The sequence below is a fragment of the Manis pentadactyla genome, chromosome 12, assembly GCF_030020395.1.
Source record: "Manis pentadactyla isolate mManPen7 chromosome 12, mManPen7.hap1, whole genome shotgun sequence".
NCBI lineage: Eukaryota > Metazoa > Chordata > Mammalia > Pholidota > Manidae > Manis > Manis pentadactyla.
This window is the reverse complement of record NC_080030.1, coordinates 10,273,178-10,289,034: the sequence shown is the minus strand read 5'-3', so window position 1 is coordinate 10,289,034 and position 15,857 is coordinate 10,273,178. Positions and strand designations below refer to the sequence as shown.

Here is a 15,857-nt window from a genome sequence, read left to right as displayed (position 1 = left end):
TGCCCTAGCTGGGCCTGTGCAGGGGGCTTGGCCATGCGGCTGCAGAGTGGGCCCCAGCTCCTTGCTTAGTCAGTCCAGCACCCTTTGTAGAGTTCTTACTGTGTGTGCCAAGCTGGTAAGGCATGAGGCCCATTCTCCCAACCAGCTGCAATCAGGATGGAAGTGATGAGCAGGTGTGTTTTTACTGTGCACCCCTGGAGTGGTAGGAATGTCATGGGGGAGCCTTGGGGCCTCTCCCAAAGCCAGGCACTAACCACGTGCACAGAAGCTAAGACTGAAACTCCGGGAGCCAGAGTGGGTGTGTACTGGGGTTGGGGGAGGCCTGGATCCTATTCCTCCAGTAGGAGACTTGTGTGTGACCCCTGGCCATTATATCACTCTCCTGCACATGCTCTGCCACACTTTACACACCCCCACGATCTGCCTCACACAGCCACCTATCCAGCCACGAAGCTGGAAGCAGGCACAGGGGCCAGTGCTGGGGCCAGCAGTCTTGAGCAGTGGAGGAAGGTCTAGGGGTCACCCAGGGGGAAGCGTGTTCCTGGGTCACCCTCTGCCCCTCCACCAACTGGTGTCTGGACCTGACACTAGCCCTCTCCATCCTAAACCCCACCACTGCAATTCCCTGCCGTCTCCTGGGCCCAGAGTAGCTTTATCTATCCTATTCAAGCCTTCAAGGCCCCCAGTCTGGGATAGACAGAGCCAAGCACAGACACTCCCAGTGCCGTGGGGTCAGGCCAGGGCTGGAGGAAAGGCTGAGAGTTGGGAGCACCCAAATGAACCTGAAAAAGTGATTATGAGAGGAGGTTTCTTGGATGAGGGGCTTTTTGAGTGGGGTTTTGAAGAACGACTAAGAGTTTCCCCACAGATGAGAATGGGTAACTGCACAAACATGCACCTACTAGTCTGGCCAGGTCCTTTACACCTCACTTGCCCTTCTCTCCAGTGAAATTTTTAGCTATTATTTCCCAGATGCAGAAAAGGAGGTCTGATGGAGAGGAATGAGTTGTCCATGGTTGTAGTTCCTGGATCTTTCTCATCTGCTTGCTTTGTTTTTCAACATCTTCAGCCTTTGACCCCACCCAGAGGTAAGAGAGGGATTCCCATGGGGGAGGAAGTCCACTTCCTAAGCTCTTTCTAAGGAATTTAGCATAGGAATAAGTCTTTTTTGACAGACTCTTCTTTCCATCAGCCCATCAAGCTGGGGTGATGTCCCCATTTCATGGAAGAGGATACTGAGATTTGGAGCGGCTCTTGGGGTGGGGGTTCCCCAGCTTCCCCTGAACACCCCTCCCCCAAAGCGCGTCCTCCTAGAAAGCTGCCCAAGACCCAGCTGTGGTCCCTGGAATGTTTACTCTGCCCCCCGGAAGGCGGGACCAGGCAGGCGGAGGCGGACAAAGTCCGGGTACTATAAAGGCCGGTCCAGCAGCGTCCGGTCAGTCCCAGCTCCGTGCTCAACCAAGCACAGCCATGCCCGGGCAGAGACTGACCCCACTGCTCGGCTCTCCCACGCTGCTGCAGCTGCTGCTATTCTCCTGGCTGCCTTCGGGAGGCGCCCCATCTCCCGCCCAGGAGCACCTCCAGGCCTTCCCAGGACCCTCAGAGATACACTCCAGTCCGGACGTTTCCAGATTTCGGGAGCTGCGGAAACGCTATGAAGACCTGCAGACCAGGCTGTGGCTGACCCAGGGTTGGGAAGACTCGAACCCGGACCTCATTCCCACAGCTCAAGTCCGCATACTCGCCCCAAAGCGTAAGTGAAATCTTGGAGACTCTCCCTGGGCAGTTGCTATCATCTATCCAGTGGTTCTCAGTCATAGAGGGCCATTTATGCTGCCGAGCCTCAGTTTCCCCATTTGTGAACCGGGCAGTAACTTCCTTCCCCTGGAGCTAATGGGGAAGCTGGCAGCCAGGTTTGCGTTGGGACAATTCGAGGCTTAGCCAACGTGAGATGTTACATCTCCTCGGACTGCAGATAGCAAAACTGAGGCCCAGAGGAGCCAACGACTCTCATGAAAGCTCAGAGTCTGGTGAGCCCAGAGACGAGGTGGACGGGCGCGCCATCCCTGTGCCTGGATGTAGTGGGGGAAGGTACAAAGGGATCCAGGGGAAGGATTCAGGGGCGGGGACACAGCTTCCGCTAGTTCCTAATCTGACGCAATCACTTGAAAAGGCACTGCCGAAATCGCTCCCGGCAGGTACCTTAGAGAGGGAGAGTATTTTCCGCTTTTCTGGAGGCTCCATGGGGCCGGAGAGGGCGGGACATCTGCGCTGTGCTTGGAAGTAGATTAGGGGAGAGTCTGGCAGAAGGCAGCGCTCTGTCCCACCCACTTGTGCAATGAGACTCCAGGTAAAAGGTCTTGCCCACTCTGAGCCTAGTGACTGCGTCGAGAGCCCTCATACATCCGTCCCCCCAGTATCCCCAACACCTGTACCAGCCTGGGGGTCTGAGAATCCTAGGGAGTCAAGTATCCCTCATTTCTCAGATAGGGAAACTGAGACCCAAAAAGTTGAAAACACAGCAGCTGGCTGCTGTGTCCCCAGCTTCAGGCACTTAGTAGGCCTTCATTAAAATGTTTTTGACTGCCAGGAGGACTGAGAGGCAGCGTTTGAACCTCTGAATGTCAGGTACATACACATTCATTCCTGCTACTGTTACGGGAAATACTGAAAAAAAGCCTGGACTGGATCACCGACGGAAAAAACCAAGCGGCACTCAGAGGTCTTGGAATGTTGAGGCTTTATTTCACACCGGCGGGCTCAGAGGGGAGTAATCTTCCAAAAAGTCTGAGCCCCGAACAAAGGAAAAGGGAGCAATTTATACCTTTCAGCTTCCTTATCTGTAACATTCCTACGTGCACAGCAAGCGAGCAGGCAAGGGGGAGGGAGTTTAGGGAGCGAACCTTGGGACCCGGTGCTCGGGAGCAAGGGGAGACCAAGGGAGTGTTTTTTTTGTTTGGGTTGAGGAGGGGGGCGAGTCGGAGGGGAGCCACCCGCTAGGTTGCTGTCCTTATAAATTTTCCCTATCACTAGTATTTACTAAGCCCCCTACTGTGTGCCAGGCACAGTGGTAACTAAGCAGACGGAAGTCCGTGCTGATACTCTAGTAGGGGAGGCAAAATGATACACAAATGATATACAAAATGATACAGACTGGTGGGATGCCATCACACAAGAGTGTGCCTGGTTGAGGAAGCAGCTGTGCAAAGGCCCTGAGGTGGGGTCTAGTTTGGCGTGTGGAAGGAAATGGGCACCCCCGCGTCCGGCACTGAGTAGGCCTATTCTGACTGGCTTTCCTTTCTCTCTCACACAGTGCGACTTGGGCCGGGGGACCACGTACACCTGCGCATCCCCTGGGCCAACATGACTGAAGGGCTCCCAGCGGCCTCCCGCCTGCAACGGGCTCTGCTCAGGTTGTCTCCGACGGACCCGAGTTCGTGGGACGTGACGCGGCTTCTGCAGCGTCAGCTCAGCCACGGAGGTTCCAGGGCGCCCGCTCTGCGTCTGCGGCTGTTGCCCCCGTCCGACCGGTGGCGAACTGCGTTGCCTTCTGCGCGGCCCCAGCTTGAACTGCACTGGCGGACACGCACCGTCAGAGGGAGCCGCAGCGCGCATGCGCGCTCCAAGGACGGTTGCCCTCTTGGGGAGGGGCGTTGCTGCCGCCTGCAGAGCCTGCGCGCGTCGCTCGAGGATCTGGGCTGGGCCAGCTGGGTGGTGGCGCCGCGCGAGCTGGACGTGCGCATGTGCGTCGGCGCGTGCCCGAGCCAATTCCGGTCGGCTAACACGCACGCGCAGATGCAGGCGCGCCTGCACGGCCTGAACCCCGACGCGGCTCCTGCGCCGTGTTGCGTGCCTGCCAGCTATGAGCCGGTGGTGCTGATGCACCAAGACAGTGAAGGCCGCATGTCGCTCACGCCCTTCGACGACCTCGTGGCCAAGGACTGCCACTGTGTATGAGTATCCCCAGCCCTTCACTAAGGGCGTCTGCGCAATGGAAGTGACCTCAGTCTTCTTGGCCTGTCGAATGGGCTCGTGGAGCCTGAAATACCCAATTCCTAACCACTGCTGTCTGCCCCCTCTGCTCCCTCCCACCCAAACCACTGTATTTATATGTTTGTATTTATTATTAATTTATTGGGATGATCTGCCTGGGGACTGGAGGGCTGGTCTGACAAGGTGTACATTTATTTAAAACTCTGGTAATAAAAATGAAGGTGTCTGACCTGAACCCTGTGATGTCCCAGATGGAGCTGGTGACCTTGGGAAGAACTCACCCTTATTTGGCCTTAGTTCCCACAGGGGACCTGGTAGAGGTGCGAGTGGAATGGTTCAGGGAATGGGTGGTGGGGCATTCTTGGGGTGCCAGGCAATTGGATGGCACTCTTGACCCCAACAGGCCTCAAGGGTAACCTGGGCCACCCCTCCTTCTCTCTCTCTCTGCTTCTATATCTCCCTATTCTTCAGTGTTTCAGTCCCTTCCATGTCTTCTCATTTCTCAGTATTCCTGTTTCTAGGGTTACCTGGCCCTCTTTCATGGTCCTGCTGTCTTGCCCCATATTGGAGTCCATTCCAAATAGGCAGCCCAGAGTCATGTCCAACCACAATCAAGCACATCATTGTGTGACACTGCCCCCAACTTAGAAGAGTCCGATCTCATCTACTATTTGTGATTCCCCCCTTCATGTTAATGATGCCTCCACCCTTTCATGTATAAAGAGCAGAGATAAATTAATAAGTTGTGAAAGAACTTTTTCACACATACCAAATCTTCCAGGTTATATAGTCTTCCTACTTAGGATCTTGGAATCACTGAGATTTGCCAAATCCAGACCCCCCCTCCCCACACCCACCTGCCTGTCCACAAAACCAGCTGACTTGAGCTAGGCAAGTGAGGGAGACAAATGAGTGCAAAGATGTATCATAAGAAAGTGGCTGATCGTACTAAGGGTTGTGCTGAGGAGTCAGTCCAGGCAATGCACTAGTGAGTGGAGGCAGAGGTGATTTAGATGGTCAGGGGAAGGAGCCTCCCTTATTAGGTGACATCTGAATTGAGATTTAGAGAAATAATAAGACCCAGGGAAGAACTGGAGGATGGGTATTTGGAGCTGACAGGTGCAAAGGCCCTGAGGTGGAAACAAGCTCAGTGCCCAGAGGCAAAACTGTTGAAGATGGGGTCAGGGTGGTTGGTGGGGGCCAGAGCCCACCAAATCTCATGGGTGGCTGTGAGGGGTGGGGATGGTGGGAAGAGCACTAAGGAGCTTGGGAGGAATGGGATCTGGTTTTTGCTCAGAGGTGGAGGACAGGTGATTGGGCTGGAGTGGAGGCTCAGTCAGGGTCTAGGGTGGGGATGAAGGAGTGCAAGGAAGCTGAAGACCCTCATACATACCTGCTTGCACCCCAGGTCACCTCCAAGTGCTTGGGGAACCCAAGAGGGTTCAACATTAAACTCAATACCAAGGACACCCAAAGCTAGCACATGCCAGACTGAGTTTCTCTCCCAGATACCAGCTGTTTGTTGGCTTTGCTGGACTCTGTGGTGCACATGTGCCTTTTTACACCTCCAGGCTGGTGCTTGCCAGGCTGGTCCCCCTGCCCAGTACGCTTTGTCCCCTCTACTTCTCCAACACCCATGCATCCTCCAAAACCCACTCCAGATTCCCCTCTTACATGCAGCCTTTTCCAAACTCCTTCATTCATCCCCTTCTGAGGCCTCTGGCCTCATCACTCCCTCCAGCCCAGGCCTGATCTCCCAGGACTGGAGGTGTCTGTGTCCTGTTGTGTCTCCCCTAACAAGGGGCTTGGCAGGAGCCAGCCTGGGAGCAGCCGACAGAAAACCCAGCTGAACCATAGCTTGAATAATCTCTCAAAATACCCTGCGCTCTGAGAGTAACTAACTCTGCCTGAGGAGGAGCCAAGGAAGGTTTCTCAGGCAAGGGGCCATTGCACCTGGCCCTTGAAGGACAAGTTAAGGTATCTCAGGAAATTAGAGCTAAACCAGCCTTAGAGAGCAATTCAAACAGCGGGGGAACCAAGGCCAAGAGAGTTAATATCAGAGTCAGAACACAGGCCCATGCCTCCTGATGCCCAGGCCAGAGTTCTGCATCTGAATTAAGATGTTTGAAAGTAAGAAAACGTGGAAGAGGATGGCATTATGGGAAAATGACAAGGGTGAATGGAAGCTTCAGGAGGGAGGCTGGCTTGGTGGGGATGAGGTGCAGACAAGAAGGGCAGAGAGATGGGAGGGAGCAGTGAGGCGGGCAGGGCTGGGTCCTGTAGGTCTCAAACACCAGGCTGAGGGTCTGGGGGCAATGGGGAGCCATGGAGAGTGTGTGAGCAGGGGAGGGGCACAGTCTAATTCATGAGTTCTAAAGATCCCTCCGGGGCTGAGGTGGGCTGCCCTGGGGGCTGAGCCTGGATACCAAACGCCTAGGAAAGGGGCCTGAGAGGGACAGAGGGAAGGGTCCGGGGGTGGGGAGCAATCTGGGAGGCAGAGGCTGGTTTGGAAACCAGCTCAGGACATCCCCACGGTGAAGAACTCACTGGCTCAGAGCCAGCAGCTTCCTCAGCCCCGCAGCATTTATTGAGACCTGTGTGCACACCAACAGGAGGCTGATCACGGAATCCACACACTGACCTGCTTGTCCCCATATTGGACCTCTCCTCCTCCCCTTCTAGGAATGGAGGATCAGAGCAGAGACTGGGAGGGAGCTGCAGAGCCCCCCTGGGGCCTCAAGGATGGGCCTTTCCCTGTCCCATTCCTCAGATGGGAAGACTGAGGCCAGGGAAGTGCTGGAATCCCCTGAGAGCCGGAAAGTGGGCAGGCTGGAGTTCGAGATATCAAAGGCTCAGCGCCCGGGGATCACGTACTCCTCTTCATCCAGCGGGGCCCGGCCCAGCGACTGCAGGTTGCAGTAGACAGGCTGGGATGCATGGTCAAGACCCTCGTAGTTCATATAGAAGTCACTGTCCTCTGCAGGGTAAGCCCTGTGGAAACAGACAGACAGGAGTGGAGGGAGGGCTCGGGGGGGCAGGCATGTCAGATTTGAGAGGCAAAGAAAGTTCAGGGCAGCTGAGTCCCCTCCTAATATGTACATATGAGGAAACTGAGTCACAGGGTAGTGTTCCATCAGCCTAGTCCAACTTTTTCTGAGGAAAGAAAGTAGGGGTCAGTGATTCAGGAGGGATTCTGTGGATGCGGCATTGTAATACTGCAGTCCAATGACCTTGAGCCATTGTAGGGTTTTTTCTTCCTTGAAGTTGAGATAGTTGCCCGTTCTTTATATTAAAATCTAGACTTTGGTTTTCCTCTTGAAAAATAGGAAGCTCTAGTCACACCAGCCACGTGGATACAGTGACTGGAGCCAAACCTGTGCCCCTTCCAGGGGGAAATCAGGTCCCCCGAAGTGACTGACTTTTTGACCTCCATATAAAAATCTCAGAGCCTCAGTCTCTGAATCCATAGAATTGATCAGGGAGGAAGTAGCTTCTTCTGCAGTCTAGCTATGGTAGGCAGACCCCAGAGAAGAACTTTCCTGCCTCCAGAACATTCTAATCCCATTCGTCATATCCTCTTGGAACAAAGGCCACTGTGGGCATGTGGATTCTATCAGTCATTCATACTTTAGTATTAATTACTCCAAACACATAAATGGTTATCTGGACAGAACTGGGAGTCAGGGTTTCTTTCTTGCCTCAGCTTCTGACGCACTGTGTGACCTTGAGCAAGTCATTCCCCTGCCTCACAGAGCCTCTGTTTTTGTAACTGTAAATGTAAGGTGTTTGGAGGAGACTGGCCCTAAACCCTTGGTGACAGCAAGGCAGAGCGAGGATCAGAGCACAAGCTGCTTTTTAGCGAGTCTAGCGCCTTCAACTTCCTACTGCAGACCACTTCTACTTTTGAGCCATATTTACATCTGCTTTACATATTCTCTCATTTCTCGCCAACAGCTTCCTACCATCTTCCCCACCTTGTAGATTCCCCTGCCCAAACCCATCCAGGGTCCCTGTTGCCTTCCTGCTTGGATCATCCCGGCCCATTCCAGTCTCAGCTCTTCTGTCTTGCCTTCTCAAAACTCATTCACAGAAGGTTCTGTTGTCTCCCACTTCCAGGCCTTTGCCCTGCTGCTGCTTCCCTCTAAAATCCCTCCATTCCCTCCTCCAACCTGGAAAAATGGAACCCATCTATCGAAGCCCAGCTAAATCTAGAGATGTCAGGGCTTCGTGGGGGAAAAGGGATAAAGGTGGCTTTCTTAATATTGCCTGTGTGTCAAAGGGAGGTGTGAGTGTGCTGTCCCCATTTTACAGAGACGGAAACAGAGGTTCAAAAACACACGCGATCTGAGCCCACGCAGCTACCTGCTACCACCGAGTGCCACTCTACATCAAATACTTGTCTCCTCTTTCCTCATCCTTGGCAGCCTGAAACTGGGTTTTCAGGTCATGAAGGGGTAAGCTTATCTCGTATACAGGAACTCGCTAGATTCTTATCCCGATTTCATGAGGTGAGGGGGGGGGGCGCTGCTATTATCCCCATTTTACAGATGAGGAAACTGAGCCCCAGAGAGGTAAAAATACCTGCCCAAGATCACATAGCCTGCAAGAGGCAGACTTAGGATTTGAACCCTGGCTGTCTGGCTCCAGAATCTTGCAGGACAATGTGTGTGGATCACTTACCCATGTTCTGCCCCTTGGTGTCCGGCAGCTGACTGGCCCATGAAGATGTTCTCATAGTCGGGTGTGGAGGGTCTGGGTGGTGTGGCTGCTGGGGGGTGTGGGCTGAGGCCCCGGCTGCTGTACCTCGGCTGCCGACCGGAGCTGGACCTGGAGCCATCCTGAGAAGCCCACGTTTTGCCTAGGCTCTGGCTCCTGACCATCCTGCATGTCTGGAGTCTCCAGGCTAGCACTAGACCAGCAGTGGTGAGCAGCAGGCTTCCACTGACCACTAGTCCCACGATGGTCATCAGGGACAGCCCAGGGGGGCAGCTGACTTCCAGAAAGGTGGAGACATTGTGCCAGGTGCTAGTGGCTGTGTCCAGGCACTGCAGAGGCAGGTGGTCAGAGCAGTTGTTGTCCTGCCGGACCTTAAGCCAAGTTTCCAGGATGCATCTACAGTCAGCCTTCAGGTCAAGGTCACAGCGTTCAGCCAGTGCCCTGTCCAGGCGGCCCAGGGGGTTGTTTGTCACATTCAGGACCTTCAGCTCCCACAGTTGAGCAAAGAAGGGTGGTGGGAGGTCTGGAAGGCCATTCCCAGACAGGTCAAGGAGGACCACCCTACTGGCCTGCAGAGACTGGTTCTGGGGCAGGCTCAGGCGTTGGCCACTGAAGTTCAGGCATTTGTCTGTGAACTTCGTGGTCCAGTCCACATTCCCCGAGGACACGTTGCACGATAATCCCTGGCTGCCTAGATTCTGCAGCAGCAGCGGCAGAAACAGCATCCATGCCAGGCCGCTCTCCATTCCAAGAACCTAGGCAGAGATGCGGGAATCCAAGCCCCGACCACAGCCTGTGGTCATCTTCACCCTCATTGCCTGTTTTTATTTTTATTGTTATTATCATCATCATCATTATCATTATCATTATAGCTCAGAGCAGCGCAGGCCGCTTCTGAAACGGCGAAACTCAGCCCGTCGCTTGTCTCCTCTGGTTGGCTCCGGCCTCCAGCGTGTTTCCCCCTCCGTGGAATGGGTACATAAACCTGTGCCTGCCAGGCTGGGAGGGCAGGAGCCCCCACCCAGTCAGCCCCCCTCCTCTACCCCCCAAATGAACCCCTTGTGGGGGGAGGTGCCTGTTCTTCCCCCATCCCACCCCCTCGAACATTTTGGGCGCCCTCATTGGCCAAGACGGGACCATATGCAAAGTAAGCAGTTGTCCCGGAAACCGCCCGGCCCGGGACCCGCTAATTGTTTCTTCCAGCACAGTGGGCCGCGCGCAGTCCAGGGCTGGTCCGGGGTAGGGTAGGCGCTGCCGTTAGGGCCCCCCCAGCTCTGGTTGGAGGCCCTGCACAGACCCAAGTTCCCACGCCACCGTCCTACCTTTCCGGTCCTTTGCCTGGGCGGTGCTGGAGGCTCCCGCGCAGAGGCGCTGCGTGGCGGCGCACCTGGACGCGGGGGCCAGAGCAGCCAGCACCCTACGCGGATTCTGTGGGCCCTGGAGCTCCGCAGGCTCTGCACCCAGAGGCTCAGGGGAAGAGGAACTGGTGTCCGGGTGTAGTGCAGGGGGAAGAATGAAGAAGACACAGACCCGCCCCCCCCCCCACGCAATGCCTCAAGGCCCAGAATTCTCACGGAAGGGGGAGGGGCGGCCTGCTTCCCTCTTGCTGTAACCTAATGACTACAAGTCCCCACCACCACCACAACTGGCGCCTACCTCATCAACTCGCTTCCTGGTCTGTGCTCCGTTGGCTCTCAGCCCCATGCATTCATTTATTCACTCAACAAACATCACCCATGCTGGGCCCCCAAAAGGTCTCAACCCTGGCCAGGTTCTCAAGGCGCACCCAGTCTTTGGAGAGGACAGAGCTGGACATGGACAGTCCTGTGGAGTCAGGTTAGGCCAGAGGGAGAGGCAGGAAGGCTTCCAGGAGTAGGAGGCATTAGATTGGAGTTTCAACATGCAAGTAGGGTTCTGGCAAGGATTCCTAAAACCTGCCTTTGACTCTCCAAGCTCCTAGCCTCCCCCACAGACCCAGAGTTCTTAGACCCAGTGATACCTCCATGCTGAAGAAGCTATAAGGAGGGCACCCTGTGAGAGGATCTTGAGTCTGGGGCTAGGAGGAAGGGTCGCAGTGGAGGCAGAAATGGATGCGTGGCAGATTCCAGGCAGAAGGCACAGTGGGGGCAAATGCACTGGCCCTTGAGAACACAAACTCAGAAGTGCAGCGGTTAGAAAAGACATGATTAGAGGAGGAACTGGCATTGTGGGCAGTTGGGCAGGACAGACCTTGGAAGCCAGGCTGAGAAGTGGGGCTTGATTCCCAGGGCTGTTGGGAGCCCAGGCCGGTATGTGAGCAGTGGAGGGGCACTATAATAAAAGACTGCTGGTGAGAGCCTGGTTTCTGGAGGTGGAGAACCTGGGGAGGGGGCCAGAGTCCCAGAGAGAGAGGGGGGCTGGAGTCAGACCCCAGGGTAGGGACCAAAGTCAGATTGAGGAGGAAGTGAGCAGGGGCAGGCTGGGAGAGGGTCACTACCACCTTAACCACTCTGTGCCTCGGTTTCCACATCTGCAAAATGGGATAAATGCTGAGCCTTGTCCTTGACTCTGGAAGGCTGGAGTCCACTCCCCTATGCTTTCACCTTTCTTGAGACTCTTCCCCTTTCCATCTCCCAACTCAGAGGAATGACCAAAGTTTTGAGCTAAGACTTTGCAAAGAGGGCTGCTGATTGATCTCCAACATATCCAAAGACACGCACAAAGATAGGAAAAATGCAAATCGCAACGACTCTGAGATGCTGTTTGATTTCACCTATCAGGTTGGCAAAAACTCAAAAGTGTCACAATTCTCTGTGCTGGCCAGGCTGTGGGGAAACAGGCAATCCCGTGCATTGCATCAGGGCACCTGATGGAAGGTGCCCTGGCACAGGCCACCAGAATGATGAGTGCTTGTGCTTGCTGACCCACCATCCCACTCCGGGGACTCCCCTGAATATTTGCATGTTTACAAAATGACAAGGGTGTGAGCTGATAAGTGGATAAACAAAATGGGGTCCATCCATACAGTGGAACATTATTCCATAAAGAAGGAACGAAGCCCTGGCACATGCTACATTTTGGATGACCCTTGAAAACATCACACCAAGTTGAAGAAGCCAGGCACAAAAGGCCACATACTGTATGATTCCATGATGTATTATATGAAACGTCCAGAACAGGCACATCCACAGAGACAGAGAGCAGATCAGTGGTTGTCAGGGGATGGGGGAGGGAGAGGGGGAGTGACTGCTCATGGGGACAGGATTTCCACTGGATGTGACAGGAATATTCTGAAACTAGATAGAGGTGATTGTTGCACAATACTGTGAATGTACTAAAAATCACTAAATTGCCTACTTTATTCAGCTCCTGCTGTATGCCAGGCACTGGTCTAGCTGCTGCAGGTAAAGCCATGAACAAAGCAGACAAAGTCTTTGGTCCCATGGAGTTCTTGTAGGAGTTGGGGAGACAGGAAACATGTAGGATCTCTCAGGCAATCCTGACCAGGACGCAGATGCAATGCAGAGGGAAGATAAAGGTGGGAAGCAAGCAGGGAAGGTGACAACTTTTTAATAGGATTATCAAGGGAGCCCTTATTGAAAAAGGTGGGGGAAGGGCATGTGCAACATGGGGTGGAACAGCATGTGCAAAGGCCCTGTGGTGGAAGCAGGCATGGGTGAGAGTAGGTGTCTCCAAGAGAAAATGTTAGATGAAAAAAGCAAAACACAAAGGCAAAAAAAGAAAAAGGCTTCTAGATTTCATTTGCCTAAAGAAACTTTGGATGAAACAAAAAAACCCCCAAGTACCCATGGTTACCTCTTAGTGACAGGCAGTTGGGAAGGAGAATTCACCATGTATGGATTTATGTTTTCTTTTAAGATCCTATCATATTGTGTGAATGCAAATCACAGCACGTTCAGTTAAAACAGTCAAATCAGCCACTAAGCACACACAAGACATCCAGGCCTTTAGGATGACAGGGACAGAGAGGCGCCAGCGAGCTGTAGGCCAGGCCGAGTGCATATCCCCCAAGCCCCACGCCCTGGGAGGAGTCGGCAGTGTCCAGCACCGAGATCTCTTAAGACTAGGAGGAAATGAGGAAATGAGGAAGCACCAGACACACAGTTGTGTTTTGGGGGTGGGGGGTGGTGGTGACCAGCAGGATTACGGCCTGGGACAATGGGTTTTGGAGGTGGTCTGGGAGATAGAAGGGGCCTGGGGTGTGAAACACTTAGGAGGTCTGAAGTTTGGGAGCCCTTGGTGTTGGGGTTTGGAAGTCTGGAAATTCCCGGCATGTGGGGAGTTCCTGGGGTCTGGAGCATGTCAGGAGTCTGATGGGCCTGGGGTCTGGGGGACATGGGGTGTGGGCCTTCCTGCAGTAGCCCCAACAGGCCACAGTCAGGCTGCAGGAAGGGCGACAGCTCTGGGCTGCGCTGGCCCCCACTCTGGCTGAGGGGGCCAGGAGCTTCTGGAGGCCACATGCCTATATTCCTTTCCTGCCTGCCTGACATATACTGAGCCTGGGCCTGGGACAGGTCTGAGTGCCAGGGAGGGCCAGCCTGTCAGCACAGAGACCTCCAGAGATCCACAGAAACACCTGGAGACCTCCAGAGATATCCAGAAAAACTCAGAATTCCCCCTAAACCCCAAGATACCCAGAGACCCTCAGAGACCCCAGAAATACCCAGAAAAATAAGAGATACCCCCAAAAACAAAGGCAGAGAAAGATACAGGGAGTTCCCAGGTATAACTCTGCCCCAGAGCCACCAATTTATGGCATCAATTCAGTCATATTTGCCCAATACCCTCTGACCCCCTGTACCTACCCTGTGCTGGGTGAGGCCTCAACCTGGGCCCTGCCCCCAGGACTCCCTAGAGTGTGGAGCTGGAGTGGGACCAAGGGTTTGCCCTTCCCCTTACCTGCCTCCTGTCTTGCCCCTGGGCTCTCACACTTACATGGCACCTGCCCCTCTCTCCAACCCCAGAGCCTCCCTGCGGACAGGCCCCAAATTCTCCGGCCCCAACCCCTCCCTGCCGTTGCCATTCTCCCGATGACAGCGTTTGAACAACTGACACCCCATCCCAGGTCAGGCTGCTCTTAGAGTCCAGTCTAACTTTGGGGAGGGGGACCCAGCAGCAGAGGCCCCGGGCATCTTGAGGTTTTTGAGAGGACCAAAGGTAGGTGTGACGGTCAAGGGCTGGGCTGGGGCAGGAAAGCCGCCTTAGGGGCAAACCTGGAAAGTGGGCAGAAGTGAGCAGCCACGACCTCCATGCATGAACTCAGCGACTGATGAGGGCGGCCCGCTCAGACTCTTCACCGCTGTGTGACCTGCCGCTTGTACCTTAAACTCTCTGTTCTTCTGCTTCCTCTTTGGTAAAACTAGAAAAGTAAAAACCACCGAGTAGGGTGGCTTTGAAAAGCTGGGAGGCAGACTTGAACGTGAGCATGCGCCTGGCCCTGGGGACACATGTAACCAATACACTGGCTGAGGGTCCCATGGGGCAAGGGGGCATATGGGTAAATGATGGTTCTTCCGTGCACAAAAGTCAAATTCAGAAAGTAAAGCTTGCTTTTCAATGATGTGGAAAAACTATTTGAGGTCACGGGGCCGCGTGGGTTATAGTAAAATCTGAGAAGCCACTAAATATCTTTGGGGCAGAGGGGTGGCAACATGTGGCCACGAAGCAGCTGCAGTGAGCCAGCTCGTTCCACCTGGCAGACTCGCGTTTCTTGGCTGAGGAAGCTCTGGCCACGGGAGGCCTCGGTGCTGGCCCACAGGGCTCCCCTGGGAGCAGCCCTGACCACAGACGGAAGGAGAGTTCATTATAAACGCCCCAGCTCCCTCCTCCCTCGGGCAGGACACCGGAGGCTGGAGCTCTGGCTCCCTGAGAAAACCTGGGGGAACCAGCCTCGTGGAGCCTGCTCGTTGGCGCCCCCTACAGGGTTCCTCTCTCCTCACCCCGACCTGGCCTTCCCAGGATAATATCCCGAACAACTAAGCTCTTGAGTTCCAGTCCTAGGGCCTGCTGGAGATAGACGGAGTGATATAAATGAATACTACACAGTAGTTAGATTTCAAAAACATTTTAAGTAATTAAATAGCAGCCAGGTACTGACTGTGTAATTAGCCTTAAACCATGTAATCTTCACGATACCCCCTTGAGATAGGAACTATCATTTGCCCCACCCCCACTCCCAATTTACAGACGGGGAAACCAGCGCATGACGTGTTGGAGCCACAGCTTGTCCAAACCTCTACAGCAACCGAGGGTCAGCCCTGAATCCATATGATCGACCATGAAGCTTCTCTGGGTTGAGAAAACAAGACGAATTTGCCTGCATCGAACTTGGACGGCCTGCAGAACCATCCCACGGCACACGATGAATCTCCATGTGGGATCTGGACTTGACTTCTTGGTAGTGATTGCCTGGGGATGGGGGCTTAGGGGGTATTTAGCTTTACTTGCCAGATTTTACTTTTTATTTTTGGTAAAGATTTCATTCATTCCACAAATATTTACTGGGCGCCAACTGGATGCAGCAAAACTCCCGCGCTTGGGGAGCTGATGATGTTTCAGCAGGGAAGATGCGATGAACTGTAAATTAGCAACTTTAAAGGAAGTTAGGAAATAGCACCATGGAGAAAAAGTTAAACCGAGTACAGGGGATTTAGACAGCAAGATGGGGTGGCTCATAGTTTTGAAAAGGGTGTCCAACAAGGCTTCTGGAGGGAAAAGAAACGCAGACAAAAAACGCGGGGAAAGGTGTGCAGGTAAGAGTTCAAAATGGGAACAGTCTTTTGGGGGATGGGGTGGGCGAACTGGCCTTTTTTCCTGTATTTTCCTCCTTTTTAACCATGAAATAATTCGATTCAGAAATATGTAAATATAGATTTGGAAACCTATTGCGGGAACAGACAAGGTCAAGAGAAGTCTACGAGGTTCCTAGCCTGAAACTTGGGGTTGTAAAAGCTGCTCCAAATGGGCGTGGGCCGGGTGGGGGTGGGGGAACGGCTGCTAGGACCCTTGGGAGTTGGTGCTGCGAGTCTCTGCTGCCCCCGTGCGGCCATACTTGGGATTGCAGCCCTGATGGTCTCGGTAGAAGCAGAAAACCGGCCCCTACCGCTTTTGATACCCAGGCTCCACCCCGACCACACGGGATTTGGGGT

The 15,857-nt window shown here is 54.0% G+C and overlaps 3 protein-coding genes across 4 annotated transcripts in view; 1 reads left to right on the top strand and 2 right to left on the bottom strand.

The window, feature by feature from the left end:
• Positions 1-15,857, bottom strand: part of LSM4 (LSM4 homolog, U6 small nuclear RNA and mRNA degradation associated) — a 112,218-nt gene that overhangs the window by 83,409 nt on the left and 12,952 nt on the right. The window lies entirely within an intron of this gene.
• Positions 1,417-6,404, top strand: GDF15 (growth differentiation factor 15). Its single transcript, XM_036893490.2, has 2 exons — positions 1,417-1,753; positions 3,314-6,404. The coding sequence occupies exons 1-2, from the start codon at positions 1,471-1,473 to the stop codon at positions 3,955-3,957; spliced, it is 927 nt and encodes a 308-aa protein (XP_036749385.2). The 5' UTR covers positions 1,417-1,470; the 3' UTR covers positions 3,958-6,404.
• Positions 6,512-10,220, bottom strand: LRRC25 (leucine rich repeat containing 25). Its single transcript, XM_036893498.2, has 3 exons — positions 10,032-10,220; positions 8,674-9,464; positions 6,512-6,984 (listed from the first exon to the last, which is right to left on the bottom strand). The coding sequence occupies exons 2-3, from the start codon at positions 9,453-9,455 to the stop codon at positions 6,846-6,848; spliced, it is 921 nt and encodes a 306-aa protein (XP_036749393.2). The 5' UTR covers positions 9,456-9,464; positions 10,032-10,220; the 3' UTR covers positions 6,512-6,845.